Source organism: Suricata suricatta, chromosome X, assembly GCF_006229205.1.
Source record: "Suricata suricatta isolate VVHF042 chromosome X, meerkat_22Aug2017_6uvM2_HiC, whole genome shotgun sequence".
Taxonomy (NCBI): Eukaryota; Metazoa; Chordata; class Mammalia; order Carnivora; family Herpestidae; genus Suricata; species Suricata suricatta.
The window spans coordinates 47,007,359-47,029,829 of NC_043717.1; the positions used below are offsets into that span (position 1 = coordinate 47,007,359).

At 37.9% G+C, this 22,471-nt stretch overlaps 1 protein-coding gene and 1 pseudogene across 1 annotated transcript in view; one reads left to right on the forward strand and one right to left on the reverse strand.

Annotated features, from left to right (window-relative positions):
- ZC3H12B (zinc finger CCCH-type containing 12B) overlaps positions 1-22,471 on the forward strand; it is a 276,426-nt gene that overhangs the window by 193,912 nt on the left and 60,043 nt on the right. The window contains exon 2 of the mRNA XM_029930633.1: positions 10,257-11,021. Within this exon, the coding sequence (XP_029786493.1) occupies positions 10,414-11,021 (608 nt within the window). The 5' untranslated portion in view covers positions 10,257-10,413. The remainder of the gene's footprint in view (positions 1-10,256; positions 11,022-22,471) is intronic.
- LOC115284267 lies at positions 15,845-18,755 on the reverse strand (annotated as a pseudogene).

The window sequence follows — 22,471 nt, forward strand, 5'->3', positions numbered from 1 at the left end:
ATGAAACTAGACCACTTCCTCACACCATACACAAAAACAAGCTCAAAATGGCTGAAGGACCTGAATGTGAGACAGAAAACCATCAAAACACTGGAGGAGAAGGTAGGAAACAACCTCCTTGACCTCAACCGCAGCAATTTCCTACTCGATACATCCCCAAAGGCAAGGGAAATGAAAGCAAAAATGAACTATTGGGACCTCATCAACATTTCCAGTGGTTTTGACCCTGTAGAGATTGCAAGATATTTATGTCTCCATACATCCTGTTGTTCGGCAGATTTTGGGAAAGGTGAAGTGGAGTTTGTAGTAGACCTTGAAGATTGATCTTGGGAAATTGCTCTCTCTGAATGCAACACAAATGAACTATATTTCATAATAAAAATATGGGAAGGAGGAGATCAATGAAGAAAGTAGAGTGAGCAGACTGAATGAGAAGACCTTTTTTTCCCCCTGGTAATTCTTTGAGATCAATGCTGGCAATTTTTGCCTTCATATATTTGTCTACTTTTTTAGATTCAAATGCAACTTTGCAGTCATTGGCTTAATCATATTCTTAAGTGAACCACAGATAAACTGTGTACTTGTAACACGTTTTTTATCTGGTATCAATGCTCTTGACTGCTTAAAACAAGCTATATCCAGTCCTATAATTTCCTCTGACTAATAGGATGTTCCGAAGTTTCATTTACAAATGAATGGATTAAAGAAATGAATTCATTTGTAAATGTTTCAATTAATAACAACAAAAAATAAAAATATTTTCAACACATTTCATAAGTAGCAGCTAGAACCTCATCTTAGAAATTTTCTCTCTACTTATTTTCCTTTTTGGGCAAAAGTAACCATTTTTCTTTAGCCATTCTCAATGCTTCCATTTATCACTCCTCACCAGTAATATTAGGCATTGACAGAGTTACAATGTCATATTAATGTTTATATACTTATAATTGAAAAAACTCTGCGGAGAAAATTGTTACTCTTTCCTTTAAATTTTAACTCATAACTCCCTATATTTTTTAACATGTAGTCACTTAACAAAGTTTGTAACTATAAATTATATAATTATTTTATTATTATCTGTCTCCACTCCCCACCATCACCACTGTAAGAACATTGAGATCAGGATCCATGTATGTTTTTATATCCTCAGCTCCTGTTTCCTGACACAGGGTCAACACTTAGTAAATGGTTATTAATTATTAGTCAGATTATTTCAAATATTACATACTTCTTGAATATTTTCTTAATCCTTAAAACTACCACCCCTATCTCTCACCCCGCTGACAGAATTTAACATCTCCTCCTTTGTATGTCAATGGAAATTTTCTTTTTTTTAATAGTTTATTGTCAAATTGGTTTCCATACAACACCCAGTGCTTTTTCCCACAAGTGCCTTGCACCATGACTAAAACCCCTTCCCTCGCTCCCCCTCCCCCTTAAGTCTATGGTTTGTTTTCAGTATTCAATAGTCTATCATGATTTGTGTCCCTCACTCTCCCCAGCTCTCTTTCCCCCGCCTATGGTCATCTGTTAGGTTTGTCCTATTAGACTTATGAGTGTAAATATATGGTATCTGCCCTTCCCTGCCTGACTTATTTCACATAACATGACACCCTAGAGGTCCATCCACTTTGCTACAAATGGCCATATTTCATTCTTCCTCATTACCATTTAGTACTCCATTGTATATATACACAACATCTTGATCAATTCATGAGGTGATAGACATTTAGGCTCTTTTCATGATTTGGCTATTGTAGAAAGTGCCGCTATGAACATTGGAGTTCATGCGCTCCTATGCATCAGCCCTTCTGTATCCTTGGGTAGATCCCTAGCAGTGCTATTGCTGGGTCATAGGGGAGTTCTATCGATAGTTTTTTGAGGACCCTCCAACTGTTTTCCAGAGCGGCTGCACCAGTTTAGATTCCCACCAACAGTGTAGGAGGGTGCCCGTTTCTCCACATCCTCACCAGCATCTATATTCTCTTGATTTGTTCATTTTAGCGACTCTGACCAGTGTGAGGTGGTATCTCAGTGTGTTTTTGATTTGAATTTCCCTGATGATGAGTGATGCTGAGCCTCATCATGTGCCTGTAGGCCATCTGGATGTCCTCTTTGGAGAAGTGTCTGTTCAGGTCTTCTGCCCATTTCTTCACTGGATCATTCATTTTTCATGTAAGGAGTTTAGTGAATTCCTTGCATATTTTGGATACTAGCCCTTTATCTGAGATTCCATTTGCCTCTCTCTTTTCCTATTCTGTCGGTCACCTGTTAGTTTTTTTTATTGTTTCCTTTGCATTACAGAAGTTTTTTTTTTTTTCTTGATGAGGTCCCAGTAGTTCATTTTTTTCTTGATTCCCTTGCCTTTGGGGATGTGACGAGGAGGAAATTGCTGCTATTGAGATCTAGGATACTATTTTCCGCTTTCTTCTCTAGGGTTTTTAAGTTTTCTTGTCTCACATTCAGATCCTTTATCCATTTTGAGTTTATTTTTGTGAATGGTGTCAGAAAGGAGTCTAATTTCATTTTTCTACATGTTGCTGTCCAGCTCTCCCAACACCACCTGTTGAAGAGGCTGTCTTTTTTCCATTGGATATTCTTTCCTGTTTTGTCAAAGATTAATTGGCCATACACTTGTGGGTCCAGTTCTGGGTTCTCTATTCTATTCCATTGATCCATGTGTCTGTTTTTGTGCCAGTACCATACTGTCTTGATGACGGCAGCTTTGTAGTAGAGGCTAAAGTCTGGGATTGTGATGCCTCCCATTTTGGTTTTCTTCTTTAATATGACTTTGGTTATTCGGGGTCTTTTGTGGTTCCATATGAATTTTAAGATAGTGTGTTCTTGCTTTGGGAAGAATGCTGGTGCAACTTTGATAGGGATTGCATTGAATGTTTAGATTGCTTTGTGTAGTAATGACATTTTCACAATGTTTATTTTTCCAATCCATGAGAATGGAATGTTTTTCCATTTCTTTGTGTCTTCTTCAATTTCCTTCATAAGTCTTCTATAGTTTTCAGCATACAGGTCTTTTACATCCTTGGTTAGGTTTATTCCCAGGTATTTTATGGTTTTTTGTGCAATTGTGAATGGGATCTGTTTCTTGCTTTCTCTTTCTGTTTCTTCATTTTTGGTGTATAAGAATGCAACTGATTTCTGTACATTGACTTTGTACCCTGCAACATTACTGAATTCATTGATCAGTTCTAGAAGGCTTCTGGTGGAGTCTGCTGGGTTTTCCATGTAGAGTATCATGTCATCTGCAAAAAGGGAAAGTTTGACTTCTTCTTTGCCGATTCTGATGCTTTTTATTTCCTTTTGTTTTCTGATTGCTGATGTTAGGACTTCCAACCTTATGTTAATCAACAATGGTGTGAGTGGACATCTCTGTCGTGTCCCTGATTTCAGGGGGAAAGCTCTCAGTTTTTCCCCATTGAGGATAACATTGGCTGTGGGCTTTTCGTAAATGGCTTTTATGATGTTTAAGTAACTTCCTTCTATCCCGACTTTCTCGAGGGTTTTTATTAAGAAGGGATGTTGTATTTTGTCAAATGCTTTTTCAGCATCTATCGACAGGATCATATGATTTTTTTCTTTTGTTTTGTTGATGTGGTGTTTCACATTAATGGATTTGCGAATACTGAACCAGCCTTGTTTCTTCACTGGTTGTGGGTCTGTTCAAATTTTCTATCTCCTTCTGTTTAAATTTTGGTAGTGCATGTGCATTTAGGAATTTGTCCATTTCTTCTAGATTGTCCAGTTTGTTGACATATAATTTTTCATAGTAATCTCTGATGATTGCTTGTATTTCTGAGGGTTCTGTTGTAATAGATCCCTTTTCCTTCATTATTTTGTCTATTTGCATATTCTCTCTTTTCTTTCTGAGGAGCCAAGCTAAAGGTTTATCAATTTTGTTTATTGTTTCAAAAAAAAAAACAACTCTGGTTTCATTGATCTGTTCCATTGTTTTTGTGGATTCTATCTTGTTTAATTCTGGTCTGATCTTTGTTATTTCTCGTCTTTTGCTGGGTTCTGCGTGCTCTTCCTTTTCTAGTTTCCTTAGGGGCTTTGTTAAGTTTGAGTTTCTGCTTTTTCTAGTTTGTTGAAATAGCCCTTGATTGCACTGAACATTCTTCTTAACACTGCCTTTGCTGCATCTCAGAGAGTTTGAATTGTTGTTTTCTCATTTTCATTTGTATCCATACATTTTTTAATTTTCTCTCTAATTGCCTGGTTAGCCCAATCATTCTTTAGTAGGGTAGTTTTTTTTTTAATATACCAATAAGTACTTTAAATTTTTTAATAGTTTGTTGTCAAATTGGTTTCCATATAACACCTAGTGCGTCTCCCCACAAGTGCCCCCCACCATGACTAAAACCCCCTTCCTCCCTCCCCCTCCTGCTTCAGTCCATGGTTTGTTTTCAGTATTCAGTAGTCTCCCTTGATCTGTGTCCCTCACTCTACCCTGCTGTCTTTCCCCCTTCCTCTTCCCATGGTCCCCTGCCAGGTCTCTCCTGTTAGACCTATGAATGCAAACATATGGTATCTATCCTTCTCTGAATGGATCAAGAAGATGTGGTGTGTACACACACACACACACACACACATATATATATATATATATATATATATATATATATATATATATATACACAATGGAGTACTATATGGCAATGAGGAAGAATGAAATATGGCCATTTGTAGCAAAGTGGATGGACCTTGAGGGTGTCATGCTAAGGAAAATAAGTGAGTAGGGTAGTTTTTAACCTCCATATTTTTTGGAGGTTTTCTATACTTCTTCCTGTGGTTGATTTCGAGTTTCATAGAATTGTAATCTGAAAGTTTTCATGGTATAATCTCAATTCTTTTGTATTTATGGAGGGCTGTATTTTGACCCCATATGTGATCAGTCTTGGAGAATATGCCATGTGCACTCGAGAAGAAGGTGAATTCCCTACCTTCAGGATGCATAGGTCTAAATATATCTATTAATTTCGTCTGCTCCAGTGTGCCATTCAGGTCTATTTTTTCTTTAGTGATTTTTTTGCCTTCTTTGACCCATCCGTTCTTGTAAGTGGGGCATTAAAATTCCCTGCAATTAGCACATTCTTATCAATAATATTGCTTCTGTTTGTGATTGTTTTATGTATTTGGGAGCTCCTGAATTCTGCGCATAAATGTTTATAATTGTTAGCTCTTCTTCATGTAGAGTCCCTGTAATTATTATATAGTGTCCTTCTTCATCTCTTGTTACTGCCTTTATTTTAAAGTCCAGTTTGTCCGATATAATATGGCTACTCCAGCGCTCTTTTGGGGTCCAGTCGCATGGTAGATATTTCTCCATCCCCTTACTTTCAATCTGAAGGTGTCTTCAGGTCTAAGGTGAGTCTTGTAGGCAGCAAATAGATGGGTTTTGGTTTTTGATCCCTTCCGCTACCTTGTTTCGTTTGATTGGAGCATTCAATCCATTGACATTCAGTGTTTTTATTGAAAAATGTGGGTTTAGATTCATTGTGTTCCCTGTAGAGTTCATGTGTGTGGTGATGTCTCTGGTATCTTTATTCCTTGCTACATTTCCCTCATAGTGTCCCTCTTAGGATTTCTTGTAGGGCTCGTTTGGTGGTGATGAATTCTCTCAACTTTTGTTTATTTTCGAAAACCTTTATCTCTCCTTCTATTTTGTATGACAGGCTCGCTGGATAAAGGATTCTTGGTTGCATATTCTTCCTATTCATCACATTGAGGATTTCCTGCCATTCCTTTCTGGCCTGCCAAGTTTCAGTAGATAGGTTTGTAACTACTCTGATAGGTTTCCCTTTGTATGTCAAGGCCCTTTTCTCCCTAGCTGCTTTCAGAACTCTTTATATTTTGCCAGTTTCACTATGAAATGTCATCTGAAGGTCAGTTTATGTTATGTCTTAGGGGAGTTTGGTATGTCTCTTGAATTTCAATGTCTTTCTCTTTCCCTAGGTTGGGGAAATTTTTGTGTATAATTTGGTCCATCACCCCTTCAAGCACTCTGTCTTTGTCTTCCTCTTCAGGAACTCCTATGATACGGACATTGTTCCGTTTGATTGTATCACTCAGGTCTCTGATTCTCCTTTCGTGCTCCTGAATCAATTTCTCTTTCTTTTTCTGAGCCTCCTCTTTTGCTATAACTGTGTCTTCTAATTCACCTATTCTCCTCTCTGCTTCTTCAATCCGTGCGGTGGCAGCCTCCATTTTATTCTTCATCTCATTTATAGCCTTGTTAAACTCATCACAGCTATTTTGTAGGTTCCTAGTCTTTGTATCAGTATCTTCTGTGACGGCTTCTATGCTTTTTTCAAGCCCAGCGATTAAATTTATGACAATTGTTCTAAATTCTTGTTGAGTTATGTTGCTTGTGTCTGTTTTGAGTAGTTCTGTAGCTGTGATTTCTTCCTGGAGTTTCTTTGGAGGAGAGTTCTTTCGTTTCGTCATTTTGGCTAGCTTTCTGTCTCTTGTCCATTTTAAAAGCTCGTTCTGCACTGTGTGTTTATAAGTATTCCTCTATAGAAGGAGGCTCTTTGAGTTCTAGGGTCTGTCCTTTCAGGAGATGATCTTTTAATGGTGTCTCTCGGTTCTCTTGTTATGCCTCTGATTAATTTATTTCCCTACTCAGCGATATTTCGGACTTTCCACTATGTGTGCTTTGGGTTGTTTCTTGAGGTAGCCCTGAAAAGGAAATCAGACAAACACATAGAGAACACAAGCACACGAAGGTACTGATAGAACAAATAAAAAGGCAAACCAAAAGGGGAAAGAAAAAAAAAGGAACAGGAAAGAAAAGAGAGGAGGAAAAAAAGAAAGAAAAAAACAAAAAGAAAAAAAAGCAGGCAGGGAGTGGGGGGACAGTGACAGTCAGAGATAAAGGATAGTCTGAGAGCTTAAAACCTGCAGGGGGGGGATAAGAGTAAGAAAAACTATCTTGATAAGAGTTGATCTAAGCACAGCAGTGCTTAAATGATGGTCTTCCCCAAACTCCAGGCCGAAAGGGAGAAAAGACAGAAATGGGAAAATAGTAATGAGAAGACAGGGAAAAAAATTAAAAAGTAAAAATATTAAGAAAAAAATAAAGGTAATAAGCAAAAGCACAGCAGCTCTCCAGCGCGGATGGGCGTGGCTTGGTGTAGGTAGGTCAGGTCTCAAGGGCTGCTTTCTGAGGCCCTGCCTTGGGGATACAGGGAGAAGAATGGCAGCGGGAGCCCCAAGCCCCCCCTTACACCATGCGTTGCCAGTCACTTTCTTGAGTCCACCCTCCTTGTGCCTCGGGCGGGTCTAATTTTTTCTCTTTTTTAAGTTCTGCCCATTTTCTAAGTCCTTGACCATGCACTCAATGTTGCCACCACAGTTAAAATCTCCTGCAAGCTGGCAGCTTTCTGGTCGGGATCAAATAGGTGGATTGTGAAGGCAGATTTTTTTCCCCTGGCTCCCCCTGAAGTCAGTGAGCTGCCAGCCCAAGGGAGAACAACCCCATTGAGGGGAAAGGATCTCTCCTCGCTCAGCGGCTCTCAGTCCCTGGCTAAATCTCTCCTCTCCAGGGATTACCCTGTGAGTGATTCAGTCTCTACTTCTCTTCCCCTGGTCTCTCTGTTGCCTTGCCAGGTGGTACTGTGCACGGCTCTGAAGGCCACCCCATGCAGCTATCCTGGAAACTGTGTGCATCTGGTCTCAAGGACGCCCTGCCCGCGCGGGCTGTCTGCAGAGTGGTGCGCCTAGGGACAGGAGAGTCAGCCCAGCGCCAAGCCTCTGGGTGCTTTGTCTCCTGGCCCTGTGCTCCCTCCCCTAAAGTCTCTTGTCCCAGCTTGCACGCACTCACTCAGGCCACCATTAGACTGCTGTCGATAAGGGGTCTGTCCGAATACCTCCTTTCTTGGAGATCAGAAAGCTGTGTCTTTTTAATTCTTCTCAGTGTTGATAATTGCAGGTGGACGAAGGTAATGGGGCTCCTTACTTCTCCACCATCTTGCTGCTCACATCCTCAGTGGAAATTTAAGTGACTTGAAAGACCAGCCATGCATCCAGGTTTGCCTGGGACATATTTAATTTATGCCTAATGTTCTGACATAATTATTAGTTATGTTCTTTTTATTCTCAAAAGTATCCCAATGGTCATTCTCTATAGAATTGTATTTTAGCATTTTCTAGAGCCATGTATAGCCAATCGATATTAGTTTGTGAGTTCTTTGAGGACAAGATCAATTCTGGTTTCTCTTCCTAGACCCAAGGCTTATTTTAGTGTCTCGCATTCAGTGACTGTTCTTTTGAATGAAAAGAATTCTTTCCATCTTTGCCTCAAGAAGTCTCTATGTTAAAGCAAACACACACACACACACACACAGCCTACATGACACCTACACACATACACAGGTTTAAAGACAGTTAATGTTTTCATAAAATCTTCTTGCTTAAGGCTTTGAAAAGTAAATCAAATTTAGGTTTGCTAAGTCATTTATTTCTCTTATGCTTTATGTTATTTGAGTAGGAAATTTTCATAATAAATCTAGTAATTACAATGAGAATTTTTTGTGCTGTGGGATTTTCTTTCAGCTTAAATTTGTTATTGTATATCTAAATGAACTTGGTAAACGTATTCACATCAATGTTAATTGGGACAGAGCAAAATATAAGAGAATAGAAAAGGAAAAAATATTCTATGATTCATTAGCTGGGAATAGTCAAACTAGTCTACAGGTACCTCTTATTTGCCAAGAAAATAAACAGTCTTATAAACAGTTGTTCTTAAGTGACTTTTGAGGTTTAAATAAATACAAGGTGAAAATCTCAATGTCTTATGTGCAGTAGAAATTATTTTGAAGAGAATAAAATATAATTCAGATAGTAAAATAGAATTTATAAGGGAAATAGACTTCAAACTTCAAATAACAGATTAATGGAGAAGTGAAAGTAAAAGGGATTTCTATGTATTGGCTAATTCATTAATGGAAAATTTTGAAGCCACAAGTGGTATTGTAATCATTATAGCAGTCATATGCTGCCTGAATTTCAGTTCTGGGAAGGCAATTCTGTGTGCATATAACGATTCCAAATGTGACTTTCCTAAAACAAACATGCAGTTATCCATATTATCCTTAGATAGAGCTATTAGTGGCATTTTGCTTGTTTGTATAAACAGTAGTAAAGTGTAACTAAAGTGTAACCCCAGTACATTGGTTACATAAATAGTCTGGTTTCAAATTAGTGAACCGCTGCTATCCAAAGAGCCTGTCAGTGCTCACAGGTCTACTACCTTACTTTGTCAGCTTCCCTTAAAACAACAACAACAAGAGCAGCAACAAACCTTTGATGGTGTCTGTTGCACCCTTTACATATATTGAAAATATACTATGTTCTGTTCACTTTTCAAGCACTTTCCTTCCTCATCTTACATAACCTTTACCCTGTGAGCTAAATATCAATATTCTCATTCTATATATGAAGAAAACAAGACACAGACTGAGAAAAAACACTTTGTCCAAGTTAGAACTCAAACTCGTAGGGACAAATGAGGTAAGTAAGAGGAATTCAGAAATAAAATTGTCCTTAATTCTCTTCTGCAACTGATATTCTTTTAAAATGTTTTGGTTTATTGTGCAAACTGACTTTTTAGAATACAATCAATACAATAAATAAAGTAGGCTGCAGATACAAGTCATAAGTGTACTCAGACTATTTTTTTAAAATCTGGAGCACATCTATCTACTTATCAGATTTTACCTTGCTCCAATTGCTTGAAAGCAATTTTAATGGTTTTCTAGTCTCCCTAATAGATAGAGTCCCTGATCTTTTGCAATAAGTGGTGCTGGAGACGTTGTGCTCTTCAGGAGTGGAACTCTGCTTTAGTGAAAGGGATCTGGTGTGAGATCTGGAAAACTTAATCTCGCAGAAAGGAGAAGAGAGAGTCCTTTCAAGAATGTATATATTCCTGCACCTTGTTGAAATGCCATGTTTTCCTTTCACAAAGTTTTGATAAGAATTTAACTTTAGTGTGATTTAGTGTGTGTGTGTGTGTGTGTGTGTCGGGGTGGTGATTGTAGCATTATTGCCACCACTGAAATTTTTATGTCCAGAATTATTAAAGAATTAGAGTCTCTTCTTTAATAAAAGGTGAGTCCAATCATTTAAAGTACAAAAACATAATGTCATAAAGTCTGTAGTTTCCTACAAAGAAACCTCTGCATTCTTAAATGCCTTTTCAGAATGCTTTTGATTGTGGTATGTGTGTTTATTTGTAGGAACTGGTAATATCTGAACATACAAAGCCAAACAGGTAAACTCTTGCACCACCGCTACCACCACATTTTACCACAAAGGAATATAACTGTATGCGGATTCCATGCAGTCTAAGAAGAAAAAGAGCTGATCAGACCTCAGACTGCCCACTGAACGGGGATGACGGCCACAGCTGCAATGGAGACACCAAAAATGGAGAAGAGTTCCTCCAAGGAAGAGAAACAACAATCTAAGCAGGACAGGATGGAGCAGAGCAATGCTGATTCTGAAGAGTGGATGAGCTTTGAGAGTGTCCCTGAGCAGATGAGCCTTAAGAATAGCAACAATGACAACAGCTACCGACCCGGGAATGCTCAGTTGAAAAAAAAGGAGATTCCTTCCAAGCCACACCGTCAACTCTATAGGTCACCCTGCTTAGATCATCCAAGCTTCTCCCAGAGCAGCATTCTACAGGATGGGAAGCTTGACTTGGAAAAAGAATACCAAGCCAAGATGGATTTTGCTCTAAAACTGGGCTATGCAGAGGCACAGATTCAATCCGTATTGAACAAGCTGGGCCCAGAATCACTTATTAATGATGTATTGGCAGAGCTCGTCAGGCTTGGAAACAAAGGTGATTCAGAAGGGCAGGTCAGTCTGAATTTGTTAGTGCCTCGGGGTCCCAGCTCTAGAGAGATTGAGAGCCCTGAACTGTCTCTTGAAGACGAAGTAGACAACAGTGAAAATTTGAGGCCAGTTGTCATAGATGGAAGTAATGTGGCAATGAGGTAAGTAAGTGTATTATATTTTAACTCTTTAGAAAAACAAAACAAAACTTCCCTGAGCTCATAGAAACCGTTTTCCTTTGCAAAGCACTATGGGAGGTTTTTGGTTGTTGTCTGTGGCTTATGCTCCTGTAGGTGGAGAGAGGCTAAAATAATCTTGCCTTGGCCTTTTCTCTCTCCCTTGGAATTGTTGCCAATTTGTTTTCAGGTACTCTGAAAGTAGCTGAGACATCAGTGATGCTTCAGTAGAGACATATCATTCAGCTTGTGTTCCTTCTGGGGTGATTCTCCCATCTCTACTTGCCTAGACCAATCATCCTGAGAATGCTGTTTTTATAATGTCACTTGGGGGTTTATTTGGGAACTTGCAATGACTCCCAGTTGCGATTCTATCAAATTTGGATCCCTTTGCCTGGCTTTTTAATCTGATCTTTCCTTCCTCCCATTTGGTTGTATCTCTCACACTTACTGTGTTTACATAAGTCTTTTTCACAATCTCCATGAAAATTACGCTAATTTCTACACCTGCTGCTTGTGTTCATGTCATTCCCCAACCTAGGAGTAACCTCCTCTATATCTTCATATCTATCAAGAGGTATTGCCTTCATTAACACCATCCTGACTTTTCTAATCCCAATGATTATCTATGAGCTATAGTAACTATGATAGGTTGAGTAATAGCACCTTAAAAATGTTCACATCCTAATCCCTGGAATCTATGAATATGTTATTTTATATGGTGAAAGGGATTTTGCAGGTATGATTAAGGATTTGAGATAGGTGAGATTATCCTGGGTTATCAAGGTGGACTCACTGTAATCACAAAGCTCCTATAAAAAAGAAGGAGTCAAGAGGATAAGAATGAATTGTAGGAGGGAAACCTGGGTTGTTCAGTCAGCTACACGTCTGACTTCTGCTTAGGTCATCATCTCATTGCTAGTGGGTTTGATCCTTGCATCAGGCTTTGTGCTGACAGCTCAGAGCCTGGAGTCTGCTTTGGATTCTGTATTTCCCTCTGCCCCTCTCTAGCACCTTCTCTCTCTCTCTCTCTCTCTCTCTCTCTCTCTCTCTCTCTCTCTCTTAAAAATAAACATTAAAATTTAAATAAAGAAAAAGATTTTTAGAAAATAAGTAGTAGGAGTGATGACAGAAACAAGAGGACAGGAGATATAAGAAAGAGGTTATGCACCAAAGAATGTGGGCAGCCTCCAGAAACTGAAAATGGCAAGGAAACAGATTATCTCCTAAAGAAACAACACAGCCTTTTCAACAGTTTGATTTTAGAATTCTGACCTCTTGAACTAAACATAAATAAATAGTTGTTATTTCTTTTTTAAATTTTTTATAATAGTTTATTGTCAAATTGGTTTCCATATAACACCCAGTGCTTCTCCCCACAAGTGCCCCACTTAATATATGGTAATTTGTTATAACAGCAATAGGAAAGTAATATGTAACCAAGAGTGCCTTCATATTTTATTCCATATTTTTTCATATATTTTTTAAAATTCAGGTCAGAAATCTTTAGGAATCCCTTCTATTTCTTTTTTTCAAAAGCAAAAATAAACTATTAAGACTTCATAAAAATAAAAACCTTCTTCTGTTTCTAAAATGAATTGTCATTTGTCTATGGCTTAAATATTCCTGATAATCAGGAGTCTGTTTCCTACTAAGTTTATCATTCCTTGATGAACTCACTGGAGTCTTAGACTGTACACAATCAGAACAAAAGTAAGAAGCCTTAGACTAGCAAGATTTTTATTTGATTATACAATTGTCTTTGAAGACAGGGGCTTTATTTTGCTTCCTTTGTTTTCTCCACAGTACATTGCACAGTATTGGATGCTCCTATAGAGATACAAGGGAGCAGGAATAGGAGAAGTCTTATGAACCATACCATTGCTGTGTGAAGGTGTTGCTTAGCAGGCTATCTGGATATATATTTTAGTATATAGTTCTATTTAATCCTCACAGCAACTTTGTTTTACAGATCAAAAAACTAGAGCTCAACAAGGTTAAATATCTTTCTTGAGGTCATTTGCTGGAGCTAGTTAGTAGCAAAGTGAAAACTTGAACTTAAGTCTTCTGGATTCAAATGAATGAAATAAAACTAACATTTAAAATATATGTTGTTAGGTTGCTCCTGTTAGACCTATGAGTGAAAACATATGGTATCTGTCCTTCTCCGCCTGACTTATTAAACTTAGCATGACACCCTCAAGGTCATGGGAAGGGGAAGGGTGGGGGAAAGAAAGTTAGGCAGAGGGAGGGAGGCAAATCATGAGAAACTCCTGAATACTGAAAACAAACTGAGGGCTGAAGGGGGAAGGGTAAAGGGGAAGGGGGAGGGCCCTAATGGAGGAGGACACTTGTGGAAAAGAGCACTGGGTGTTATATGGAAACCAACCTGACAATAAACTATAAAAAATAATAAAATATGTTATTTTTTCCTCTTTTTTCCAAATTTTAATTTAAATTCCAATTAGGTAGCATAGAGTGTAGTGTTAGTTTCAGATGTAGAATTTAGTGATTCATCACTTACATACAACACCCAGTGCTCATCACTGCAAGTTCCAGGAAGTTTCGCATATGTTTTTAATCCTTGCTAAAATCCCCTACAAAAACAGACTAATTTGGTTAATTTTTGCAGGTGAGGAGACTCAAGTTCAGAGAAGTTGAGTAATGGCCCAAGGTTATAAAAGTAATGAATGACAAAGTTTGTATTAAAACCTGCATCTGATTCCAATTCTTCTTTGACAATAAAATGGAATAATATGTGGCTATTAGTGTTATTAAGAATATTTGATATTCTTCCTGGTAGCCAAAATACATTTACAGATTTCCTTTTTAAAACCGTTAAATGATGACAGGATCATCACAAGATGGGTAAAGTAAGCTAGACATCTCCCCTGTTTTGCAGAGGGAAAATTAGAAGCATAGTAACAAGAATGTTAAATGGTCTGTACAGGATACTAATGCAATCAGAATAATGCAAAGGGCCAGTGGAAGAGGGTGATTTCTATGTTCAAAGGCCAATGGCAACTCTGCTTTTCTCCTTACAGGCATAAACTGTAGTAATTTTTGAAGGGAAGAGGTATGGGATCTGCCAAACCCACTATGTTACCAGACTAGACCATCCAAAACGCTTAGATTGGACAGGTTTCCCAAGGCCTACACTTCTTTAAGTGTTTTGTGTTTTGGATGTGGGGATGATAAGAACCAGGACTTCTTTGAAGACTTTGGCTTCATGGTGATATAAGACCTTCCTTGTCTTTCAACATGAAGGATTGCTGATTATAAAGGACACTGTAGTATTGCTTTGTAAGGAATACTGAAAATATTAATTACCAAGGTAATTAGTTTCAGCATATTAGTCTATGCCAGTAGCAAACTGTCATACTGACATGAAGATGAACTTTTGGATTTTTTTTTTTTTGGAGTTGCTTTGCTAAGTTAAAGATACCTCACAATTTAAATAAAGGAAAAAAAGCAGCACTCAACCACATTTTTAGGAGTATATAAACATAGTGTATAGTAGAAAACATGACATTCTAAAATTGCCAGCTGTATCCTTGTTGGCATCTCTTAACTTTTTTGACTAGGTTAGTTACTGATGAGTCCCATTTATTCTCCAGTCACATTGTACATAGTCAAAGTTCAGTGACATAGTCTGCTTATAAATTTTTTAGTGCTGTTAATCTAAATTTGGTTTATTTACCCATTGCTTAGCTGTAACTTTATCATGAGGTTGGTACTCCTTAGACAAACTACAGATTAACATCTATTGTTTCTCAGCATAATACATGAGCCTGCACTGAAATCATGATGTCTTGTTTGCCATCTAACATTAACATTACAGTAGTGGTGTACCTGTGATTCACATACTGACATATGCTAAGATCCTAAAAGGTATGTTCCTTATGAGACCTGCCTCCTTTCAGGAGAAAACTCTATTTCAGAGGAATTAAGGAATTTCAAATGTAATGCCACCATATTGTTTAAGCCTGAGAGAAACCCAAATATTTAAACCATACAGAAAGGGCAGAAGGAGATGCTAGTGATCAATCTGCTAGGCAGAATTTGGCTTGGAAGCTGGATCATAATATGTATTTTAGCCACTTTACAGAACAAAGTGAGATATACTGTCACCAAGACACTTGGTGATTTGCAGGTCTAGGCTTTTAGATTACAGTTTAGATAGGCTTTTAGGTCCTAACTTTTAAAATTGCAAAATAACTCATAGGTCTAACAGGAGAAACCTAACAGAGGACCATAGGGAAGGGGAGGGGGAAAGAGAGTAGGGGAAAGAGAGGGACACAAATCATGAGAGACTACTGAATACTGAAAACTAACCAAGGTCTGAAGGGGGAGGAGAAGGGGGGAAGGGGATGATGGTCATGGAGGGGGGGGCACTTGTGGGGAGAAGCACTGGGTGTTATATGGAAACCAATTTGACAATAAACTATTATAAAAAATAAAATTGCAAAATAATACTTTGCGAGTTTAGGCTAAAACAGGTGATCTTACAAGAATCATTTTATTTTTCACTATTTTTTTCATTTATGCATTTCTCAAATATCTATTTAGCACAAACTCTGTGTAGTGGGCCCTTATGTAGGACAAAATTGCCACCTTCATAAATGTCAAAATTGAATTCTGATTCCTATTGGGCAGTGAGTACACTTCCTGGAATGCTCCAGTGGCATATTTTCTTCTTTTTTTTTTCAGAAAAACATTCTTTATTATTTACTACCATAATAAAATGGATTTCCTAAGAAAAGTTCAAGTATCCAGTGAAATCTTAAGAGGTGAACAAAAAGTTGTTTTCAATCATATTCAGAAAATCTAATATGTTTACTTGCTTGTTGAGTCTTTGCCAGTCTAATCTTTTCAGCTTTGGTGATTAACTTCTCAGTGCCTCTTTTCTCCTCATGAGGCTGATTAAGTTTGGCCTGCCTATCTACCAAAATATTCTGCCAATACCTCTGCTCATGATCATCACAAAGGATCTCTAGAGTCCAGCAGTGTTTCTTTTTAATTTCCATATGTGCGTTTATTATTGCTTGGGCATCCTCAGGGGTTTGAAATCTAGCATGGCATTCTCTATCTCCTTCTAGCAAGTCCACATAAACAACTTCTGATTGCTGCCAAAGTATCTCTGACATGTTTCTGCCAGGTAGAGGCTCAGTGCTAACAATCTTCACAATCACACCACTCACAAACTGTGGTCCTGTTCCACTGACCTTTTCCTGGGATAAAGAAGGAAACCTAAAGGGGAAAGGAAAAAAGGAACAGGAAAGAAAAGAGAGGGGGAAAAAAGAAAAGAGAAAAACAAAAAGAGAACTAAAAATAATAGCAGGCAGGGAGTAGGGTGGACAGCAACAGAGACAAAGGACAGTCTGAGGGCTTAAAACCTGCAGTGGGGGTTGGGGGAGATAAGGATGGAATAAAGGAAAAACTATCTGGATGGTAAGAGTTGATCTAAGCACATCAGTGCCTAATTGTTGGACTTTCCAAGATTCGATGAGGAAAGGGAGAAAAGAAAGAAATTGGAAGATAGTAAAGAGAAGGCAGGGGACAAATTAAAAAGTAAAAATATTAAGAAAAAGAAACCAATTAACGGTAATAAGCAAAAGCACAGCAGCTCTTCAGCGCGGATGGGCGTGGCTTGGTGTAGGTGGGTTGAGTCTCAGGGGCTGCTCTCTGAGGCCCTGCCTTGGTGGATGCTGGGAGAAGAATGGTGACGGGCACCCCAAGCCCCCCTCAGACCATGTGTTCTGGCCACTCTCTGGAGTTCAACCTTCTTGTGCCTCGGGCAGATCTAATTGTTTCTGTTTTTTAAGTTCTGCCTGGTTTCTAAGTCCTTGCCCGCACACTCAATGTTGCCACCACAGTTAAAATCTGCAAGCGGGCGGCTTTCTGGTTGGGATCAAATAGGGGGTTTGTGAAGTCAGAGTTCTCCTCTGGCCCCGAATGCAATTGGTGAGCTGCTTGGTAAAGGGAGAACACCCCCGCTGAAGGGATGGATATCTCTCTCAGCGCTCAGTGGCCCTCAGTCCCAGGCTAAATCTCTCCTCTTCAGGGATTACGCTGTGAGTGATTCAGTCTCTACTTCTCTTCCCCTGTTCTTTCTCCTGCCTTGCCTGGAGGTGCCGCGAGAATGTGAAGGTCCGTGTGCCTCCGGATACCTGGCAGCCCCACGTGAGTGGGTGTCCGAGGAACTGTCCACCTCTGGTCTCCTGGCAGCCCCGCGCCGTGCTGCTCCCCACTGACCTGTCCACCTCTGGTCTCACAGCGCCCTGCCTGGCTAGGAGCGGTGCGCCTAGGGACAGGAGGGTTTCAGTGGGCCAGCTCCAAGCCTCTGGGCGCTTTGTCTCCTGGCCCGGTGCTCCCTCCCCTAAAGTCTCTGGTCTCAGCTCGCACTAACTCACTCAGGCAACCATGAGCCTGCTGTTGATAAGGGATCTTGTCTGCACACCTCCGTACTTGGAGATCAGAAAGCTGTGGTTTTTTTATTCTTCTCAGTTTGATAATTGTGGGTGGACTGAGGTCATGGGGCTCCTTACTTCTCTGCCATTTTGCCGCTCTCTCCTTGAAATTACTCTTAATGGTATAACCTCTTCTCCCATTTTGTGCCTCTCTTTGTGGTTTTTCTTATGCTTCCTTTTTGCTTTTAAAAGGGGTCCATCTTTTACATCTCCAGTGTCCTTTTCCTCTTCAGTAGAGACGTCTATATCTTTGTTTTCTTTGGGAAATTCTACATCTTCTGTTTTAATAGTGTCTTTCTGCATTATTTTCTTTACTTTTGACCTGGGAGTTGGGTTTTCTGCTTCTTCAGAGATACTTCTCTTCCTTTTCCCCGTTCTGATTGTAGTAGGTAAGCTGGATACTTCTGCTCTTTCCCTTATTTCTTTTTCTTTGATGGTGGCTTCTGGGGTTCAGTAATCTTTACTTCAGATCTCTCAGATGTGGTCCTGGTTGGTTTCATTTTCCCAACGCTCTCCTTATTTGTGTCCATATTTGACTCTTTGGTCTGGATATTGTCTTCCTTCTTCATTCAGCCTTTCTTCTTCTTTTTCTTTTTCTTTTCTTCTGATGCTCCAAGGACAGGAATGGGCTTATTTTTTACTGTCTTAGGAAATATGCCAGGTTTTCTTGGTGCTCTTTCTGGTGGGTTGTTAAGAAACTCAATAGCTTTTGCTGCTTGTTCTTTTGTTTCAAATTCCACAAAGTCAAATCCCTTTGGATCTCCAGTAGATTTATAATGTGGTATGCTTATATAAACAACATTGCCACATTTCCCAAATACTCTTTCAATCCAGCTGTGATTAACATTTTTAGGAAGTAATTCCACATACACTGTCGGTTCATCCTCATCCTTTCTTTGGTCGTTCACCTAAAGGCTATTTTCTCCTGATTCTGGCGCCTTCTAAGTCCAGCTCTACAACAGATGAACTTTTCAGTGCTCTGGCTATTAACTCTCCATCTGTGGTCAATTTTTTTCATTTTGTTGAAAGACATGAGAAATGATATATCAACATAACCATATCTGGATTTTTCTATTTGTTCGCAGAGAAATCTATCCTTGTGAAGACTTGCATCTCCAAACCAGAAATCCACTTGTTTAGCAATATCTGCAAGCACTTGTTTAACTCGTTAACTCTTTTTTTCTACTTTTTTCTTTTCAAGGTTTTCTTCTTCCATTGCCTTTTCTTGATTTCCACTTTCAGTTTCCATTCTCCGCTCAATTCCCAAAACACAGGGCCAGTGATTGCGTCCTCCAACGTTTTCATCTCCAGATCCTTATGGCCCTGGTTTCTGCGTCATCTCCAGTGGCATATTTTCAATGGCATGCTATAAACATTTTGCATTTTTAACATGATAATAATCAGTATGTTAAAAATTTATATCAGAATACAGATGTATTAAAATATTAACAGTGTTTGTCTCTGGGACATAGTAAACAAGTGTTTTCTTTATACTTTATGCATTTCCTACATTTTACAATATAAATATATATTTTTCTTAAAATGATAAAAGATATTTTACTGAATAATTGGCATGCTATATTGTATCAGTTTCATATGTACAACAGAATGATTTGATACTTACATACATTAAGAAATGGTCACCACATGAGCCTACTTACCATCTGTCATCCTACAAAGTTGTTACAATATCGTTGACTATTTTCTCTATGCTATACATTATATTCTCATGTCTTACTTATTTTATAACTGGAATATTGTAACTCTTAATCCCCTTCACTTATTTTGTCCATCCTCTACCCATCTACTACCCTCTAGAAACCATCAATTTGTTCTATCAGTCAGTTTCTATTTTGTTCTATTTGTTCATTTGTTATGTTTCTTTAGATTTTACATATAAGTGAAATCATATGGTATTTATCTTTCTCTGTCTTACTTATTTCATTTATCATATTACTTTCTGGTTCATCCATGTTGTCACAAATAGCAAGATTTAACTCTTTTTTATGGCTGAGTTATATTCCACTCTCTCTCTCTCTCTTTCTCTCTCTCTCTCTCTCTCTCCCTGTCTCTCTTTCTCTCTCAATCTTTCTCTCCCTCTTCTCTATCATTCTGTGAGTGTGTGTGTGTGTGTGTGTGTGTGTGTGTGTGTGTGTCTCACATCTTTATCCATTCACCTTCTGATGGACACTTAGGTTGCTTCCATGTCTTGCTTGTTGTAAATAAAGTTACAATGAACATAGGGGTACTCGTGTCTTTTTTAATTAGTGTTTTCATTTTCTTTGGGTAAAAACTCAGACATAAAATTACCATATTATATGGTATTACTTTTTTTCTTTCCTTTAAGTTTATTTGTTTGTTTGTTTGTTTGTTTGTTTGCTTTGAGAGAGAGAGCATGAGAACATGGATAAGGGAAGGGCAGAGAGAGAGAAAGGAAAAATTTCAAGCAGGCTCCATGTTATCAGCCAGAAGACCAATGCGGAACTCAATCTCACAGACCACGAGATATGAGATGAGCCATAATCCAGAGTCAGACGCTTAACCAACTGAGCCACCCAGGCACCTCAGATTTTATGGTATTTCTAATTTTAATTTTTTGAGAAACTCCATACTGATATCTATAGTAGCTGCCCCAATTTACATTTCTACAGATAGTACACAAGAAGTTTTCTTGTCTCTACATCTTTGTCAACACTTGATATTTCTTATCATTTAGACACTAGCCATTCTAACTGGTGTGAAGTGATATCTCATTGTGGTTTTCATTTTCATATCCTTAATGACCAGTGATGTTGAGCAGTTTTTGAGGTGTCTGTTGGCTATATAGATATCTTTGAAAAAATGTCTAATCATGTCATTTTGTAATCAAATTATTTGTTGGTTATTTTGGCATTGAGTTCTATGAGTTTTTTATATACTTTGGATATTAACCATTTATCAGATGTATAATTTGCAAATATTTCTTCCATTCAGTATGTTACATTTTTGTTTTGTTGACAGTTTCCTTCACTGTGGAATAATTTTATTTTTCAGCTTCATGTAGTCCCCATTATTTATTTTTGCTTTGTTTCTCTTACTTGTGAAGACAGATCCAAAAAATATAGCTAAAGCCTATCAAGAGTTTACTGCCTATGTTTTCTTTTAGGGGTTAAATGGATTCAGGTCTTATATTTAGATCATTAATCTTATTTTATTTTATTTTATGTTTTATTCCAGTAGAGTTAACATACAGTGTCATATTAATTTCAAGTGTACAATATAGTGATTCAACAATTGCATGCATCACACATTGCTCATCAGAACAAGTGCATTTGATAATTCCCATCACATATTTCACCCATCCCTCCACCTACCTTCCCTCAGGTAACCATCTGTTCTCTAGTGTTAAGAATTTGTTTCTTGGCTTGTATCTCTCTCTTTTTATTCCATTGCTTTTTTTTGTTTCTTAAATTTCACATTTAAGTGAAATCATGGTATTTGTCTTTCTCTGACTGACTTATTTCACTGAACATTAAACTCTCTAGCTCAATCCATGTCCTTGCAAATGGAAAAATTTTATTCTTTCTTATAAAGAATAATATTTAATTGTTTAAATATATCACCTCTACTTCACTCATTCATTTATTGATAGACACTTGGGCTGCTTCCATAATTTGGCTATTATAAGCAGTGTTACAATAAACAATGAGGTGCTTTTATTCCTTTGAATTAGTGTTTTTGTATTTTTTGGATAAATACCCAGCAGTGTGATTAGTATATTGTGGGGTATTGTATTTTGAAGGTTAAAATTTTTTTAATGTTTATTTATTTTTGAGAAAGAGACAGAGTATGAAGAGAGAAGGGGAAGAGAGAGAGGGAGACACAGAATCTGAAACAGGCTTCAGGATCTGAGCTGTCATGATAGAGCCTGATGCAGGGCTCGAACACACAAACCATGAGATCATGACACGTAACCAACTGAGCCACCCAGGTGCCCCTCTATTTTGAACATTTTGAAGAAACTCCATAAAGTGTATACACTAGTGTGCATTCCCATCAACAGTGCAAGGGTGTTCTTTCCCCCCCATCCTTGCCAACAATTGCTGTTCCTTGTTTTTAATTTTAGCCATTCTGAGGGATGAGAGGTGACATCTCACTGTAGTTATGATTTGCATTTCCCTGATAATGAGTGATATTGATTGTCATTTCATATGTTTGTATGCCTTCTATGTATAAATGTGTGTTCAATTTTTCTGCCGATTTTTAATTGGATTATTCATTTTTTTGAAGGGTGTTGAGTTTTATAAATTCTTTCTATATTTTTTATATTAAACTTTTACTGGATCTATTGCATTTCAATACATTAAAATGAAGAAGAGGAAAGAGAAATTAAGAAAACATTCCATTTCCAATTGCACCAGAATTATAAAATACTTAAGAATAAACAACAAAAAAGGTGAAAGACCTGTACTATGAAAAAAATAAAACATTCTTGAAAGAAATTGAAGATGACAAAAAAGAAGTGGAAAACCATTCCATGATCATGGATATGCAGAAAAAATATTGTGAAAATGTCTATACTACCCAAAGCAATTTGCAATTCAATACAATCTGTATCAAAATAACAACAGCGTTTTTCAAAGTGGGAAAACAAACCTAAAATTTGCACAGAACCACAAAAGGTACTAAATTGTCAAAGCAATCTTGAAAAAGGAAAGCAGAGCTGGAGGCATCACAGTTCCAGATGTCAAGTTATATTACAAAACTAGTGATCAAGACAGTGTGGTACTGGCATAAAAATAGACACATAGGTCAAAGGAACAGAATAGAAAATCCAGAAATAAACCCACAGCTGTATGGCAAATTAACCTTTGACAAAGGAGGAAAGAATACACAATAAGAAAAAGATAGTCTCTTCAACAAATGATTTTCAGAAAACTAGTCAGCTACATGCAAAAGAATAAAACTATAATGCTTTCTTACACT